The 18936-nt window shown below is 18.6% G+C and overlaps 2 protein-coding genes across 2 annotated transcripts; one reads left to right on the top strand and one right to left on the bottom strand.

The window, feature by feature from the left end:
• Positions 1–1261: 1261 nt before the first annotated feature.
• LOC107994148 (lipase 3) lies at positions 1262–5412 on the bottom strand. The gene is made up of 6 exons (XM_017050924.3): positions 5000–5412; positions 4625–4744; positions 3796–4019; positions 3134–3380; positions 2133–2382; positions 1262–1967 (listed from the first exon to the last, which is right to left on the bottom strand). The coding sequence occupies exons 1-6, from the start codon at positions 5036–5038 to the stop codon at positions 1672–1674; spliced, it is 1176 nt and encodes a 391-aa protein (XP_016906413.1). The 5' UTR covers positions 5039–5412; the 3' UTR covers positions 1262–1671.
• A 3418-nt stretch (positions 5413–8830) lies between these two features.
• On the top strand, positions 8831–15843 carry LOC107996338 (zinc finger protein ztf-16). The gene is made up of 8 exons (XM_017054337.3): positions 8831–8989; positions 9054–9292; positions 9594–9826; positions 9934–10165; positions 10266–10534; positions 10611–10946; positions 12615–12838; positions 13128–15843. Exons 3-8 carry the CDS (start codon positions 9651–9653, stop codon positions 13370–13372), a joined length of 1482 nt encoding a protein of 493 aa, XP_016909826.1. The 5' UTR covers positions 8831–8989; positions 9054–9292; positions 9594–9650; the 3' UTR covers positions 13373–15843.
• The last annotated feature ends 3093 nt before the right edge of the window (positions 15844–18936 follow it).

Here is an 18936-nt window from a genome sequence, read left to right as displayed (position 1 = left end):
TTAAAAAAAGATTGTAAGAACAATATACAGATCTAGAAAAAATTATATTCATCATTAATTGCAAAATAAGATCATTTTAATAAATTTACTTCTTATGCAAAGTTTGAGGATAAGATAGAACATACGAAATTGTATTTCTAATATAATTATTCTTTTGATAAATAAAAGTTTAAAGATGCAAAGCTTTTTAGTTCAACATATATTTTGGACTTATTTTATTTTGATTATCACTTTTGTCATTCTTTATAATTTTTTGTACATGTTGTACTATTATTAATAATTATTTAAAAATTATTCATAGATCAGAAATCAGAAAATACGTAATTGCTTATAATACATATTTGATGCATTATCTACCATTGTAAATTATCTTTTACATGTAATACATTTTCTTTATTATCTTTACTTCAATTTCATCAAATCATATTTATAAATGAAATGTCTATGTTTGAATCATGTCTATAAGTATGCAGTTTAAGATTTGTGTAAAAATATGACTGAATAAAGAAATCTAACACTAGCTCCATATTTCATTACTATTATTATTAATGTAGCTCCTTTTAAAATATATAATGATTTAAAAAAATATTAAAAATATTAATGAAATTAATAAAATTAATATTAAATAAATATTTTAAATATAAAAAAATTAAATTGTACATGAAAAATAAAATATTTATAAAATTGATAAAGTATAATGTTATATAATAATGTTAAATTTAAAAAAATGAAAACATTAAAATTATTTTAATGTTTTTTTATAAAATATTTTATAAAATATAAAATTATATAAAATATTTAATCATATTTTCAAATTCAAGAATTTGTTTTTTAATTTTATATTATATTAATATTTTTAATTTTCATCTATATATAAAAAAATAAATATATTACTATATTTTTTTTAATAATAAATAGAAATTATTTTATACATTAAATGCAATATGTATATTTATTATATATATTACATTTATATAAATTTATAAAGATTCTTTTCTTAAACATTAATTTTTAAAAAATTAGTTTTTTAAAAATTTAGTTTAAGAAATAAAAATAAGTTTTTAATTCTTAAATATATAAACCATTATAATTACAATAATATGATTTGTCTATATTATTGAATGATGTATATATATATATATATTTTTTTTTAAAATACACTTGAAAGAAATTGATTTATAGAAATATTCATTTAAATATATATATATTATATTTAATAAAATATATAACATTATTATTTATTTCAAATTAATAAAGAAAGTTTTTTTCTTATAATTTTATAAAATTTTATTTCATTTTTATTTATCTACAAAATAAATTATAAAAGAAATAACACATTATGAAAAATATATATTTTTTATATAAAGAATATATTAAGCTATTTTTTTTTCTTATTTGTTTTTATAATTTTAAAATCACATTCATAAATATTATTCATAAAATTATATTCATAAATATTAAAAAAAAATTAATTATGAATTAATTTAAATAAATAATTATATTTCGTATATAACGTTCATACAATTTCTTTTTTTTATATCAAGTTTTACTAATAAATTAATAAAGAAAATATTAAATAACAATAAAAAATATTTATTTTTTTAAATATATTTGTTAATTTTAATATTTTGTATAAATCACTGTTAATAATAAATTTAATAAGAACTTTTTTTATCTGAAGTTTTGTAGAACTGTTAAAACAGTATCATAGAGAAGTGTTCTAGCATCTCTACCCCATAAATAATCAATATGATTAAATTTTGCATATTCAATTTTTTTTGTGTCTATAATATTTGGCAGTCTATCAATAAGTTTTTTTACATCTATAGGATCGGTAAGAAAATCATTTTCACTATAAAATATTACAATTGGAGTTTTTACTTTCTCAAGATCATATTTTGGTGGTTGTGTTGATCCATAAATTTTTAGGTTTTCTGTTGCTCCATAATTGAATTTACGAAATGATCCTGTTAATAATAATATCAAATTAATTATATATCAGTTTATATACATAAAAATACATAAAAATATAATCTATATATATAAAAATTTATTAATTTATAATTAAGAAATATTATTAAAATAAATAAAAGCTAAATATTTAATAATAATTACATATTATTAAACAATACCTGATAATATACTCTGACTATAATGAATAATTTGTTTTGCAGAAGCTCCAGCTGGAAAATGTCCCAAAATTAATGGTAACATAGATTTGTCTAACTGATCACTACCAAATCCAGCAATTAAAGAAAACCAGCATACACAAAAACCTTTAGTAAGACTGCCTGGAGCATTTCGAATTATTGTACTCAAAGTTTGTGCTTGTAATCTATTTCTGGGGAACCATTGGTGTACATTGCAGTAAGAAGATCCCCACTGAAATATACTTATTATAAAAGTGTCACTCAAAAATAACATGTTTTCTGATCAGAGATGGATGTATTTATCATTTATAAAATATATTATTATAATTATATATATTATATTAAAAAATTTTAAACATACATTTTTAATAATTTTTTTTTAATAAGTATAAAAAATTTTATATATAAAATATAAAGAAATATTTTATTGTGGCTATTAAAAGTAATTTGAATCTATATATCACAATTATTCTCAATCATTCTTATGAAAAATAATAAAAATTTCTTAATAAGCATAATAAATTCTTATACTATTATTGTTAAATGATTTAATTATTTAATGTTTCATTTCAAATGAACAAATGAAATTTCAAAATAAATTAATATTATTATTTGAATATTTATTGATGCATATTAATAATACAATTATAAGTCTAAATCAAATGTCTTGATACATGTTTATAAAAATAATTTTTTTAATTATTTAATGATAAATTTTATTATTCATATGTTTAAGAAATATTTAAAAAATAACTTATGAAGTTTTTGTAACTTTTAATTACTTTTTAACAGAGAGAAATATTATAAAAATTAATTTGACATAATTAAATCAAATATAATATTTTGTCTATATTTATGTATTTATTACATAACTTTTATATTTATTAATAATCTTTGTTTTTATAATAAATATATAAATACAAAATGAAATTTAACCATCTCTGATCATAATAAAAAATTATTTCATATATTTAAAAATATACCTCCATTAATCCATAAAAATGAACAATAAATTTAAATAAAGGACTTCTCTGGTTTGAGAGAAATGCTATTGGTGCCAAACTGACCATTCCTTTAATTTTTTGATTGTATTCAGATTTTTCACTAGCCATTACATAAAATGCAGTTGTACCTTGACTGTAACCTATATAATAGAGCTTTCTATATCCAGTATGCTCTAAAATATAATCTATAATTGCTGGTAAATCATAATAACCAATTTCATGCCAACTAAAAAATTTGATAATTATTATTATATTTTATTAACTAATATAATTACATATTTTTTTATATGTAATAAATATCCACATAGTATTTGCAAATCTAGAAAACAATTCCAGAAATTAATAACTTTTTTTCTTCTTCTATTTATTAGAAATTTGAGAAAATGAATTAGAAAATGAATTAAGAAAAAAATATTATATGAAATAATGTGCGATCAGAAATCAATAATTAAATGTCTTATTACTAATTAGATTATTTATATTTAGAGAAAATTATTATTCAATTTATTTTTATTATGTGATATAGAAATTCATTTGCAAAATCCATTTTGAGAATTAATAAGTTTCATATATTTATAAAATAAGATAGAAATGCAAACACTAAGCAAGCATTATATTCAATTATTTTGCAACAAAATTACCTAAAATCCCAAAATGCTTTGTCTTTAGTTGTATATTGTTTATGTTTTCTAGAATATGCATTGCCTCTTGCATTTCCTAACCAAACATCATAATTGTTGTCACATAAAATATATGCTAGAGCTTTCTTTGGACCCAATAATACCCAATCAGCTGAACTTGATAGTAATCCATGATGAATGAGAACAGGTATAGGTCCTTTTGTTGAGATTTCACAACTTCCATACTAAATATTAAATTTTTATTATTTATTTAAATATTATAATAATATAATATTTTAATATTTATATAAATTTTATTTTATTACAAATATTTAATTTTTTTTTAATTATTTCAAAACGTAAAATACATAATACATTTATGTAATATATAACAATTATGTAAATATATAAAATTTAGGTAAAAAATTTAAAAAATATATTAAATTTATATATAAATTTAAAATAACTTTTATCGTATTATGTAATATATAATATTATAACTAATAAATAAATAACTAATGAAATATCATTAATAAAATATTTTTAATATTTTAATTTACTATTAATAAACAAATATAATATTTGAATACTTACTATATTCTGAATTTATTTTGTAATAACTTTCAATAAACAGAAAGTTAAATTATTATAATTTATATAGATACAAAGTATAAAGTATCTTTTTTAAATGCATCAATTTTTTAAAAGAATATATTATAAAGATAAATGCATAATTTATATAACATTCTTTCTAAAAAATATATTTCTTTTAAAAATAAATATTTATTTTTGATTTTTTATCAATTTTCATTTACTTACATTGTAATTATTTTTATTTATTTTTACTTACATTGTAAGTAGAATTTTGATATGATTTTGGTAGAACTCGATGTATATCTAAACAATATTCATCTTCTGTCCAAATATGATGTGTTTCTGATTTATAACCATGGGCTGTAATTAATTCTGGCTAAAAAAGTTTATTATTTTTTTTGTTATATAAAATTATGTAATATATATTTTTATTATTTAATTATTTTTTAAAAAAACATTTTAAAATATTTTTAAAATCTCTACAAAATAAAATTATTCAATGAATAATTTACTGATAGTTTAAAATATATTATATTATCGATAATATATTTGTTATTAGTTATATTATCAATAATATAAATAAAGTTTAATTAAAAATAAAATTATATAAAAAAAAGAAAAAGGAACTCACTGTTGTCATATAAATTTCATCCTGATTGGTTGCATTCATTATATGAGTAACTGAAAGATTGAGTTTTTGTGATGGAGAAATTTCACCAATAATGATTCTTTTTTCTTCTTGTTATTTCTCTTTATCTATTATTTGATTTTATTTTTTTACGAATCGATTTTAAAAAATTAAAATTTTGAATGCAATAATTATCCAAATATAGAAAGATCGAGAAATATCAAAATAATATCAAAGTAATTTAAATTTTCAAGATATAACTTCATAACTTCATAGATTTAAATCTCAAAAGATATTTACGATAACATATTGTGTTAACTGTCATGAGCACATTGAAGTGCCTGAGATACCAATTACACGCATGCGTTGTTATTACTTAATACTTTTAAAATTTATGTTTTTATGAAAATAAAAAATATGTTATTGTGAAAAGAAATACTACTTTATATCATTTTTAGAAATTAATTTCTATATATATATATATATATATATATATATATAGAGAGAGAGAATATATATATATATATATATATATATATATATATGTATATATAATAATAATATATAATAATATTATATATAATATATATATATATATTATATATAATATATATATATATAATAAATCTTATATACTAATGAAATAAAATCAACTATTTAATATGTGAATTTTTTCCTATAAAATATTATGTATAATATTATGTATAAATTATAATTTTTCAAAAGAAAACATTTTTTTAATTATTTTAATTATTTTATAATTTATTATGTAGAATAAAAATTCTGTCCAACTTTGTATTAAAATTTTAATAATTTTTAATTTTTTTCTGTTAATGTGCATATATTATTTAAAAATAAAAAAATATTTTTAAACTTAAAGTTCATTAATTTTATGCATTTTTTTAAATATAAATACTTAATACATAAATAATTATGTGCATTATTTTGATGTTATATTTATTTATTTATATATATATTCATTTATGGATTGCTCAATTGATTAAATTAGTGATTATATATAAATACGCATGGATAATGATTATTTAGTTAGATTAAAATAAATAGAATTATATAAATTAATATATCATTTATTTATTACTCTTACTATAATTATGTTTTAAATTTGGCTGATTATAAGATTATAAGATTTAAGATTATAATTAAAGTTAACTTTGATTTAAATTATGACTCAATTTGAATTAAATTTAGGTTTTTAAAGTTACATAATAAAATCTGACAAATTAGATTTAAATCATGGGATTGAAATAAAAAAAATATACCGTGGAAATATGATAATATAGTATATATATAAAGAATAGTAAAAGAGAAATAGATTAAGAATCTTTGTTTTTACTTAAGAATTTAAAGATTAATGATATAATGATTAGCAAATAATGAAATTGGATTTTAAATTGTGATTAATTGTAATTTATAAATGTCAATATAATGTTATTTAAAATAATTTGTAATTCTTATATAAATAAAAGTACTTATATATAATTTTTAAATCATTGATTTCTCAAAATTTTTAGTTATTAAATTATATAATAAAATGTGATATAAATTAAATACTTTTATATTCCACAATGAAACAAATTTAATTTTCAATCAAGATATTTATATTTTCTTCATAAAACTTCTTTCTCTACATAAAACTGAATTAAATAATAATCAAGTTTTAATTTATAACTTTTTTATAATATTCAGTATTAAAGATTTTTAAATCAAAATTTTTATATTTAATTTTTTTATTTAATGATATATAATTTATAATTAGAATATATAGATATATATAACTATATAACTATATACATATATATATTTTTTATTAATGGAAAATTGTTTATTTTTATTTATTTATATCTTTTAAATATTTATATACAATGAATATTTATTATATAATATTTATTATACAATGAAATTTTTAATCTATATATAACATATTATAAAGGTAATCCATATATAACAAATTATAAAGGTAATAAATATAAAAAAGTACTGTTTTATATCTTCCTCAGATATCATACTAAAAAATACTAAAAAATAAGTTAATTTTTCTTATAAGATAATAAAGTTACTATCTTTTAATAATTTTTTATAATATAATAGATTTTTATAAATGATTTAAGGTTCTTTAAAAAAAATACCTATTCTATTAATTCTATTAATTCATATATTAAAAAATATATAATTTTATAAAATATATAATTTTAAAAAAATAAATAAATCTTATATATTCTTTATATTTTTAATATTAAAACATAAGAATCAATTATATCGAAACCACTAATATTAAATTATATTTTCTCTTAGAATAAGTTCTATTTAAAATTTTTTAGAAATATAAATAATTTGGGAGATAATTATATCCAAAGATTTAAAAGATATTCTTTAACAGAGATTATATATAAAAATATTTTATTATATATTTTATAAGATATTTTATATGAGATATTTATAAGAAATTATATGTTTTATAAGACATTTTATATGTAAATTTAAAACTTTCAAAATAGATATAGAATCTTTGAAATAGGTATAGATTTTTTTTAAATTTTAAACCTTCAAAGGAGTATAGTTTTAAGGTATAGTTTTTGAATATTAAAATTATTAAAAATGAATAAATTTTATAATATAAAATATATAATGATAAATTTCCAATTCTATCATGAAAAAGTTATTACTCTTTTTTCACATCATATAAATTAATTATCAATATAAAATTATATGAAAAAAATATTATAATAAAAATTGTACTTTTTAAAATTATTTTATGTATATATTGTATTCCAAAAATTTTGTTAATCTAAAATGCTTATTATTTCAAATATTCTGTTTATATATTATGTCCTATAAGTTCTATTAACCTGAAATTTTCACTATGTATATATATATATATGTACATATATATATAATAGTAATAATGGTTTTCTAAAAAAAAAAAGAAAAAATAATCAGAAAAAGAAATACATAATGCAATGATAATGATTTTTTTTTATGGATGTAAAGATTTAAAAATCAATTTTGTTTTTTTAAATGAAATGTCCAATTTTTTATGTTCAACTTCAATAAAATAATGAATATTGAGTATAATATTGAAATTTATTTTAAGTCATATTATTTCCGAAATATTTGATTTTATTCATGCTATAATTTTCATTAATGTATATGAGAAAGAGCCTTGATAAAATGTTTTCAAATCAATAAATAGAACGCGAAAACATCGTTTATTTATCAATTTGGTTTTCAAGTTTGATACATTAAAATTTTTTTTTTAAGAAATATTGAAAGATATTATATATCAAGCCACAACAATTTCGCAAGATATGATGTAAGCAGTATACATTGTAATAAACCCAGATATGATAAGACATATAAGATAAAATGATTCAAAAATTACAATTTTACATAATAAAACATTGAATTAATATTGATTTATAAATATTAATTTATAAGTATAATTATATATACTTCTTAAAAATATATTAATTGAATAAAAGTAATATTATTAATATTATTAATATGTACAATATATTGTGAAAGATAATATATTAAATATATTATCAAAATATAATCATTTAGAAATTTTTATTATTTTCGTAACATTTTCATGATTTTATATTAAGATAATATGTCTTTTCTACATTTAAAACAAACATATAATCATATATAATCAATCTTATGTGCGCATGTATTTTCATATGGCATTATTTATTCGATATATAGTATATATATTTAATTAAATATTATGTAAATAGCTCTCAATAGTAAATATATTCATTTGTTCAATATAGATTTATATCAATATATATAAAAAATCGACATTATCGATTTGAGAGATCGAAAACTATAAAATCGAATATCGTGAATTCGATTGTTTCGATTAATCGATTATTGAGAAGAAGGTAGTAAAAAAGCAGTGTGCAGTGGTTCGCAAAAGTGTTGTGTATTTTTGAACAAAGAACAAATTAAAATGAGATTAGATTGGAAATGGTTGGTTATGCATAATTTAAATAAGAAAATTAAATAAAAACTATAGATTTCTTTTTTTTCATAGAATGATGTCGACCATACGGTGACAGGACTAGCCAGATCGGCGGAAAACTACGTCACCAGTGACGGATTCCCCCGAAACTGGGACAAAGTGCAGTGTACTCTGGCATTGCGCTTTACCGGAATCTCTCTCACTCCATGTCCTAATATCCTCCCCCTCTTTTCCTCCTTCTCTCTCTTTCTCTTACTCTCAGGATTGACCAATCGTCTCGTCATCCTCGAACCCTCGATCGAAACTGACAGGTAAACATCGAGATTTTGGAAACTTAATCGAATTATTTATATTTATTATATTTTTTGTTTCTTATAATTTCATTAATTACAATTATAATTTTGTTGTTTATTATTGGCATTGTTTTATTAATACAAACTTTTATATTATTGAATTAAATTGTAATGAAATTGAATATTATATATGCTTATGTAAATTTTTTAATGTAAATTGTGCTAAACTTATAATATATATTATATTGAAAATTTAAGATTTGAAAGTTCATATTATCAAAGTAAAGCTAAATTGAAATATATTTATTTAATATTCCAGGTAATTAACGACGAATGGTGCAGGTTCAACAACACAGTATTTGGAGGGTTCAATATCATGTCAGATGGGGTTGATGCTGGCGGCGGGGAAAACGAGGTAGATTCTCATTCCTGTTCGCACGCCGATGTTGGAGAATCCTCAAATCCAAGAGATGAAGAGAACTTGGATTTAGATAATGAAGCTGCCTTAAATACTAATTATGATAGTGGTGATGGTGCTGTACCAGCTTTTAGGTCTGTCATCTTCATGTAATTAATTTTTTGTATTTAAAAATTCCAATAAACGTTTAGATAATCAAGGTCTTAAATAGCGTATCAAAGGATCCATAACGTGTGGACAGGTGTGAAAGGTGTGAAAATTATGAGACTATAAATAAGACAGCATTCTGCGCTCATCAAGATCAATGTTTGGCTAATGCTGAGCCAGGGGAAAGCACAGAGAACATAGAAGCTACTGAAAATGATGGAGATGGAGAAGAAACACATCCTGGAATTCGTTCTCATAGGAAAATGTTTGAATGTGATGTATGTAATATGCAATTTTCCAATGGAGCTAACATGAGACGACATAAGGTATGAAGTTTCTTCTAATATTATAAATATTGAAATTTGAAAATTAAATAATTTTCAAATTTTAAAATATTAATAAAAATGTAAAAATGAATGTTTATAGATGAGACACACTGGTGTGAAACCATATGAATGTCGTGTATGCCAAAAAAGATTTTTTCGCAAGGATCACTTGGCAGAACATTTTACAACACATTCTAAAACTTTGCCATATCATTGTCCAATTTGTAATCGAGGATTTCAAAGACAAATTGCTATGAGAGCTCATTTTCAAAATGAACATGTTGGCCAACATGATATGGTTAAATCTTGTCCTTTATGCAATTATCGTGCAGCAACTATGAAGTGCCTCAGGTTACATTTTTTTAATAGGTTAGTGATTAATTTTTAATAATCTTATGTTTTTTATTTTATTAAATTATATTATTTATATTCATTATTTTTTTAGACATGGAATAGATCTAGATAACCCAGGACCAAATAGTTCAAGTTCATTGATGAATAGCTGTGCTCCAGGCGAAGCTATGCCTTCAGCTCCTCTTTCAGATAGCGGAGACAGTACTGGAAATCGCTCTGCAGATAATGCGACTCCGCCAATGCATTTTTTAACACCTCATATAGAGATATCAATTCCTTATCCTGAACAAATTGCAAGTCAACGAAATCCAAGTCCTGCTCCTTTAAATGGAGATAGCCCAAACAGTCCACAAAGTGCAGACAGTAACAGTAATGCTCCAAGTAGTAGTCATCATCAGTTACCAATTAACAGTAGTGGCATTCACAGGTATAGAAAAGATTTAAAAATATAATTTATATATTATGAATATAAAATGTTTATATAAATAATTAATTTTCAGTACTTTTCTCATAAATGATAAATTTGTGAGAAAAATATGATAAAAAGAACATAAAATTTTATTATGAAATAGATTTTTTGCAATTTTATTATATATATAAAATATATTATCATATAAATGCTACATAAATAATATATCATATAAATTATTATATATTAATCATAAAATATATTATATTATATTATATTATATATTATGATATATTGATATGTGTTATGAAAAGTCTTATATGAAAAAAAAAATATATCTATTTTTAATATAATTCAAAATATTATATTTATAAATATTTATAATAGTTTTTGTGTGCAAAGAAGAACATATTTATGTAATTTATGAAACAAAATGAAATATTATCTTTTGTCACAAAAACTATATGTTGATTATTATCCAATGATTTTTAACGAATATTAGTATATCTCACATATAGTAAATAATATAATAAAAAGTATTATATTTAAAAAATTTCCTGTCAAAAAAATATGTTTCTGTTATTTGTTATGAAAATTATAAATATTAAATTATATATTTCAATATATTTTAATATATTTTAATAATCATACACAATATCATGTTCTGTTTATAAATAGAACAAAATAAAAAGAATCATTTAAATAATTAGCAATATAATTATGTCAATATACTATTGTACTTATATATATAAAATTTGAATTTATGTTAAAAAAAATCTAATGCATAATATTAAAATTACATGTTCTTCATATACAATAATATATATATAATATATTATGGCATACAAAATGGTTTAATCAAATTAATTTGAATACTTATTTTTGAAAATATGAAAAAATTTTATTAATAAAAATCATTCTATAAAAAAAGCTATAATATGGTAGTAAAAAATATGCAAATAGAATAATTTTGAGATTTATATTTCTATTTTTTTAAATGAGATCATATATTTTTTTTATATATTAGTTAATAGTTATACTTATAATATATTATTATATTATATATTAATTATATTTATACTTATAATTTTATAAAAAAATTAACTTATGCCTAAAAATTAATTTAGTAGATATTTTAATTTTAATTAATATTTATTATATAAATATATATATATATAAAATTTGAATTTATAATATATATATGTATATGAAAAAGAAGAAAGATAAATATTACTTTGCGTATTTCTTATCTCTCATACAATAAATTTTATAAAATTTAAATTGAAATATTTGTTAAATTAATAATTTTTATATAATAAGCATACATAAGTTGATATTTTTTTATAAAAAATATTAAATTGGATTAACTAATGCATAAAAAAATATATGATCCTATTAAAAAAGTGGAGATACCCTTGAAATGTTTGAAATCATTTGCAAAAAAATTTTATTATTATATTATAGCCCTTTTTATTGAATAACTTTTATTGATAAATTTTTTTTATATTTCCAAAAATATTCATGTGCTAAATTTGATTAAAGTATAGTATATATTTATATACTATAATATTTATATACTAAATATATATTATAATATATATTAAAATATAATAATATACTATATAATTATATTATATCGTAAAAATAGATAAATTTAATTCATTTTTAATTCATTTTTTAATTAAGGAATCTTGGTGGCAGTGAAGAAGCAATTACACCTTCTATTTCATTAATTCCTATTAAACAAGAACTAAATAGTAATGGAACAGAAGAAAATGGAGCAACATCTAGCAATCTTCCATTACCATCTTTAATAAAGGTCTCGCCATTAAAATCTCTTCTTCGAGATGATTTACGACGTAAACTTTCATCTGGTTCAGGAAATAATAACAATAACAACAACAATAATGGTAATTTTATTATCTTATAAAAATTATTTTTATTATTAATGCCTTAGTATAATTTAAGTTTTTAAATATGAATTACTGCAGCAAAATTTTTTGAAATCTTATTACTTTAAATTTCAAAATAATGTATAAATATAAAAATCATAAGTTTTACATTTTCATATTTCTGATACATAATTTAATTAATGCAAACATAAATATTGAGTTGTAGAACTTATATTTATTATATTTTTATATTTATTTTTATTTTTATATTATTATTTTTTTACGATTGTAAATGATTTTGAAATAGGTAATAATAGCTCAAATTCAAATCCACATTCAAGAGGAGAACCTCCTAGTTCAACAAGGCCCGATCAACGAAGTAATGGACTTCAATGCGCTCATTGTAGAATTACCTTTCCTGATCAAACATTATATTTTCTTCACAAAGGTTGTCATAGTGAAAGCAATCCCTGGAAATGTAATATTTGTGGAGAACAATGTTGCAATTTATATCAATTCAATTCGCATTTATTAAGCAAAAGTCACCAATAATTATTGAAAGAATATTATTCTTAGAACTTTGTTTATTTAAATAGTTAATATAAATTATTTTATTATAATTTATATAAGAAAAATTATAATTTTGTATCAAAGAGTATTATGTTTTATGGTACAAAATATAAATTAAAATTTGAAAATTATACATAATAATATTCAAAATTAATAATTCTATTTATTTATAAATATAGACATTAATAAACGAGGTTCAAGGAATAATACTTTGCTATTTGGAAAAAGTCGTGCCTTCATCAAAAAACCTTTGCCAACGCTCACATTCGTCCGAACCGTGCTAATTTATGATGGTACGAATGATCCGTCCATGGGGCTTTATTAAATCATATTCCAAAAGCTCTATTGATAGTTTTTAATCTAATTATATATAGTTTTAGATAGAAAAAAAAACAGTGAATATCGTTGTGCTCTTTTTTTATTCAAATTCTTTTTATGCACTGTTTTTTATTTAGTTTTTTGTAAAAAATTATTTGTTAAATTTTATTAATTTTATATTTAAATATATAAATATATATATAAATATATATATATATATATATTTTACTTAATCATATTAAAATAAGAATATCATTATTAAGGAATTGTTTTGATTATTCGTATATTCCAAAAATTTACGAATAATCAAACAAAATTACTTAAAAATTAAATTTTAATCATTGATTTATTATTATAGCGTGAAAAAACCGAGCCGTGTATAACATTGCATATAAATACAAATACAAATAGGAAAAAGAGATGATAGTAAAGTGTTATTTCAGGATAAGAAATATTTTATATAAAGATATTTGTACAGAAAAGAAGTAAAATATTAAAATGTATGCAAATAAAGAGATCAAGATATCATATTTCAAAAATTAATATTAATATTAGAATAAATTATAATAATGTGATTGTTAAAATTAAATTTTACACAAATTTAAGAAAATATAATTAAAAAGAAAATTTAATAAAAATATATAAAATTAAAAAAAAATAAAAATATATAAAATTAAAGAATTAAGTAAATATCCAAAAATTAAATAAATATCTATTTAGTTATAAATTTATTTCAATAATAGTTCAAAAATATGATTTCCAGATTCTATAAGTGTTTTATGTATGTATGTATGTATGTATGTATGTATGTATTAAAACAGAGTATTCATTTATTGCATAAATTTTGTGTTGTTATTTTTTAATGTAATATAACCAAATTTCAAATCAAAGTCATTAAAAATTTATAATAAATATTATTTTGAAAAAACGAATATAATAAATGATAATAGAATTTATTAAATTGGGTACTCTGTACATATGTTATATTAAACAAGTACATTAAGAGCGATACGCACGAATATTGTTGTCAATGGTTGTAGTTATTTAAAAGTCGTTCCGTAAATTGTAATATTTAATATCATTATTATTATGTTGTTATTATTATTATTATTATTATTGTTATTATTATTATTATCATCATCATCATCATCATCATCATCATCATCATCATCATCATCATCATCATCATCATCATCATCATCATTATTGTTATTATCATTATCATCATCATCATCATTATCATTACTATTACTACCACTACTATTATACTACTATTATTATCATATTATCACAATTACTACTACTACTATCACTAGCACTATCGCTACCACTACCACTACCGCTACTATTACCACTACCACTATCACTATCACTACCATTATCACTACCATTGCCACTACCACTACCATTACCACTACCACTACCACTACCACTACCACTAATACTACTACTATTACTACTACTACTGCTACTATTGCTATTACTACTACTATTACTATCATTACTACTACTGCTATTACTGCTATTACTACTACTACTGCTACTGCTATTGCTGCTACTACTACTACTATTACTACTATTACTACTACTACTACTACTACTATTATTATTACTGCTATTGCTATTATTACCACTACTGTTATTATTATTAATAACTATCATTACTACTACCATTATCATTATTAATTATCATTACTCTTATTAGTATTACTATTACTATTACTACTATTACTACTACTACTACTAGTACTATTATTATTATTTTATTATTATTATTATTGTTGTTATTATTATTATTATTATTATTATTATTATTATTGTTGTTGTTGTTATTATTATTATTATTATTATTATTATTATTATTATTATTATTATTATTATTATTATTATTATTATTATTATTATTATTAATATTATTATTGTTATTATCCTTATTATTGTATTATTTATCCATACATAAGTTATTTATTGTTATTCTGCATTCCAATTTACTAACAAGGGGAACCTCAGGTTTGATTATCACCAATTTTAATTGAATTTAGCACATTAATAGTCTATATGTACAACAATCATAACCATAATTTTAATTGCAAATAACCAGCCACTTATAAATAAAATGCATATAATATTTGGAATATTGTGTAGTTCATTATATTTGAGTAATACAGCATTTTATTTGATAAGAGCCATCATACTGTAATTATTTTAAATTCTTTCGTCTTGAAATCAAATTCTGTTACAAATTATTACAAATACAAAAAATAATATTAAATATTAAAATTATTAAAAATAGATTAATTTCCACAATTTTTTAGTTATTTAATATAAACTTTTTTAAAGTTATTTAATATAATAAATAATTAATTATTTTATTAATATATTAATAGTTGCTTATATTATTATGAATTTATATCATTTCAAATGCTATTTCTAATTGATGTAGAATGTCATTTGACTTTTATTCTCTCGTGCAAAATTATATATTTTCTATAGAATAATAAATTATAATAAGAGAATTTTTAATTTCAAATTTTATTGTTATTTATTAATTTAGTATTAATAAATTAATAGTAAATTTTATGATTTTTATTCTTGTTTTAATCTTAAATTTCTTTATTTTATATGGTTTTAATGGTTATTAAGAAAATGAGAGAATGAAAAAAGGGGATGAAAAAATCAATTGCAAATATTTCAATAATATGAATGTAAATATTAAATAGATTAAAAAATTAATATGTATGTATATAATTTGAGATATAACATTTTTTTCTATACTTCAATTATAAATTCATTGCAATTTTTACACATTTGATAACAGCATAGAATAGGATTATCTCGTTTTACATGAACAGTAATAAAAATTATAGTATAATATAATATATGATATAGTATAGTAAAAGAAAATATATAGATGAAGACTTAATTGTTTTTAATTATGTTTATGTTAGTATATATTATGTTATGTTTTCAATTATATTTATGTTAGTATATAAATATATAAATTATTCAAAAATTTGATCAATTGTATTTTTTTGGAAATTTTTTATTTGTATGTGAATGTATGATATATCCATTTTTTTAAAGAAAAAAATGATATACTTCTTAGAAATGATTCAATTATATATTATTCTATATATTTAATTATATTAATTCTAGATAATAACTTAAAATAAGAAGATATAAGTATTAGTATTAATACACGATTTAATATATAAATATTATAAATATTAATATAAATATTATTATAAATATTAAAAATTATCGAAAAAATTTTTACATTAATTTTTTTTCGTATAAATCTTTTCTATATAGAAAAACGAAATTATATACTTAGGAATATATAATTAATAAAAATTTATAATATTTTACAATCATCTTATGTTTAGACAAAATATCGATATATTAAGAATTAATATTTATACATACTTTATGAATATTTTGCGAGTATATTGTTCTTTAATTAATATATAAGATAAATTATTAGATATTACCATTTCAATTTTATGCTATTGTTATTTTTGATAGCAAAAAATTTTTCAAATAGAGTTGAATAATTTCAAAAAAGGATATATTCTGATTATTAATTTTTTAACAAATAAACCTATAGAGAAAATATAAATATATAGTTATTAAATGGAATCATATATTTTTTATGTCAATTGATACAACTTGATATTTTCTACAAAAAAATTTACTTATATTCAAAAATCACTATTATTTGAAATTTATAAAATTTATCATATAAAAAATAAAAACAATAAAGTATTGTTTCATATGTTCCTTATCTTTTATATGATAAATTTTATTAACTATATATATGTATATAATTTTATAAATATAAATTATATAATATTTACAAAATCAGTAATTTTATGACGTCAATTTATCTATATTTAATATTATATAAAAGTTTCTTATGCTTTTTTGATAAATTAATATATTAATATTAATATATTAATATGTCTTGTATAATATATTATTTCAATATTGGATATTCTTATATTCAATATTGGATATTCTTATATTGTTTCTGATAAGTTTATTTTCTGAATAAACTATTCAAAAATTTTCTAGCTTTCAATGTTATATTAATCTAATCTTTACATATTATATGCAATCTAAAAAATTTTATTCATAATAGGTTATAATATTTAATTATCGTTTAAATAAAATTAATATTAGGAGAAAAATATATAACATATTTATAAATGTTTTGTATTTTTGAAAAATATTCTAAAAAATATAATATATATTTACATAAAAATCCGCAGTTTATTTATTAATATTTTTTTAATCACGGATCAGAATATTTAAATTTTTCATTTTTTTTTTAGAAATATTGTAATGTCGCAATATCTAATACAAATCGCTAAATTGTGATTTCAATAAATCTTGCTTTAGTTTTAATTCTTTGTTTAATAATACCTTTATTTTTTCAGTTTTTAAATTTATTTAAGGATAAGTAAAGTTGTATATTTCTATTTTGATTAAGAATTCATCTTTTTTTTTTCATATACATAATATACATTCATACATTTATTCGAAATTCCTCTGAACATTTTCAATCCTATATTTGCAAATAATTTTGATCATTTCTGCTGAAATTAGATCGATAATAGTTTTACTAAGCTTCAATTTAATAATTATCAACCGCGCATCTTTAATATTCTTTATTTGTTAATAATGGATAAATTATCATTTTCGTTATCCTTAAAGATGAGTTGTTTTCTTTTTTTATTGCAAAACATAATTAATAGTAAACAAACAAAATTCTAATTGTATTTTAATTATATTTGTATCATTGATGGAAATAATTGAATACTTAATACGTTTAAATTCTTCCATTACTATTTTATAGGATCGTGTTAAGTATCACGGATCAATATGCAAAAATCATTTTTTATTGCTTTTGAAAATAGGAAATTTTAAGATTCTAAAATTAATTTCTAATATTCTTACGTTTTATTTTTTATTCTTTGTTTTTTTTTTTTGTTTGTAATAAGAATCATTTTCCTAAGTTTTGTCATTTCAATCAATAAGTAGAGTATTTATTTCTCTTGTGCAGTTTTTTTTAGATGGATGAACATAAACAGTTTGTAATATTGTTTAATAAGTATAATTTCGCAAATTTCGTTATTAAAAAAAGAATTCATTAGTTCATCATATATACTAGTCATATTTTAATAAACAATTGTTCATCTACATTTTTAATATTATAATAATTATCT

The sequence above is a fragment of the Apis cerana genome, linkage group LG9 (genome assembly GCF_029169275.1).
Source record: "Apis cerana isolate GH-2021 linkage group LG9, AcerK_1.0, whole genome shotgun sequence".
In the NCBI taxonomy this organism is placed as follows: domain Eukaryota; kingdom Metazoa; phylum Arthropoda; class Insecta; order Hymenoptera; family Apidae; genus Apis; species Apis cerana.
Note: the sequence above shows the minus strand (reverse complement) of the source record. Positions and strands in the feature narration are given on the sequence as shown.

What these genes read in the sequence shown, in the direction of transcription:
- LOC107994148 (XM_017050924.3), bottom strand. Translation starts at nt 5,038, where the DNA reads ATGAATGCAACCAATCAGGATGAAATTTATATGACAACA. An exon ending in ATGAAATTTATATGACAACA is followed by an intron (nt 4,745 to 4,999) that starts GTGAGTTCCTTT and finishes AAACTTTTTTAG; the next exon opens with CCAGAATTAATTACAGCCCA. An exon ending in ATCAAAATTCTACTTACAAT is followed by an intron (nt 4,020 to 4,624) that starts GTAAGTAAAAAT and finishes TTTAATATTTAG; the next exon opens with TATGGAAGTTGTGAAATCTC.
- LOC107996338 (XM_017054337.3), top strand. Translation starts at nt 9,651, where the DNA reads ATGTCAGATGGGGTTGATGCTGGCGGCGGGGAAAACGAGGTAGATTCT. An exon ending in GGTGCTGTACCAGCTTTTAG is followed by an intron (nt 9,827 to 9,933) that starts GTCTGTCATCTT and finishes ACGTGTGGACAG; the next exon opens with GTGTGAAAGGTGTGAAAATT. An exon ending in CAATAACAACAACAATAATG is followed by an intron (nt 12,839 to 13,127) that starts GTAATTTTATTA and finishes ATTTTGAAATAG; the next exon opens with GTAATAATAGCTCAAATTCA.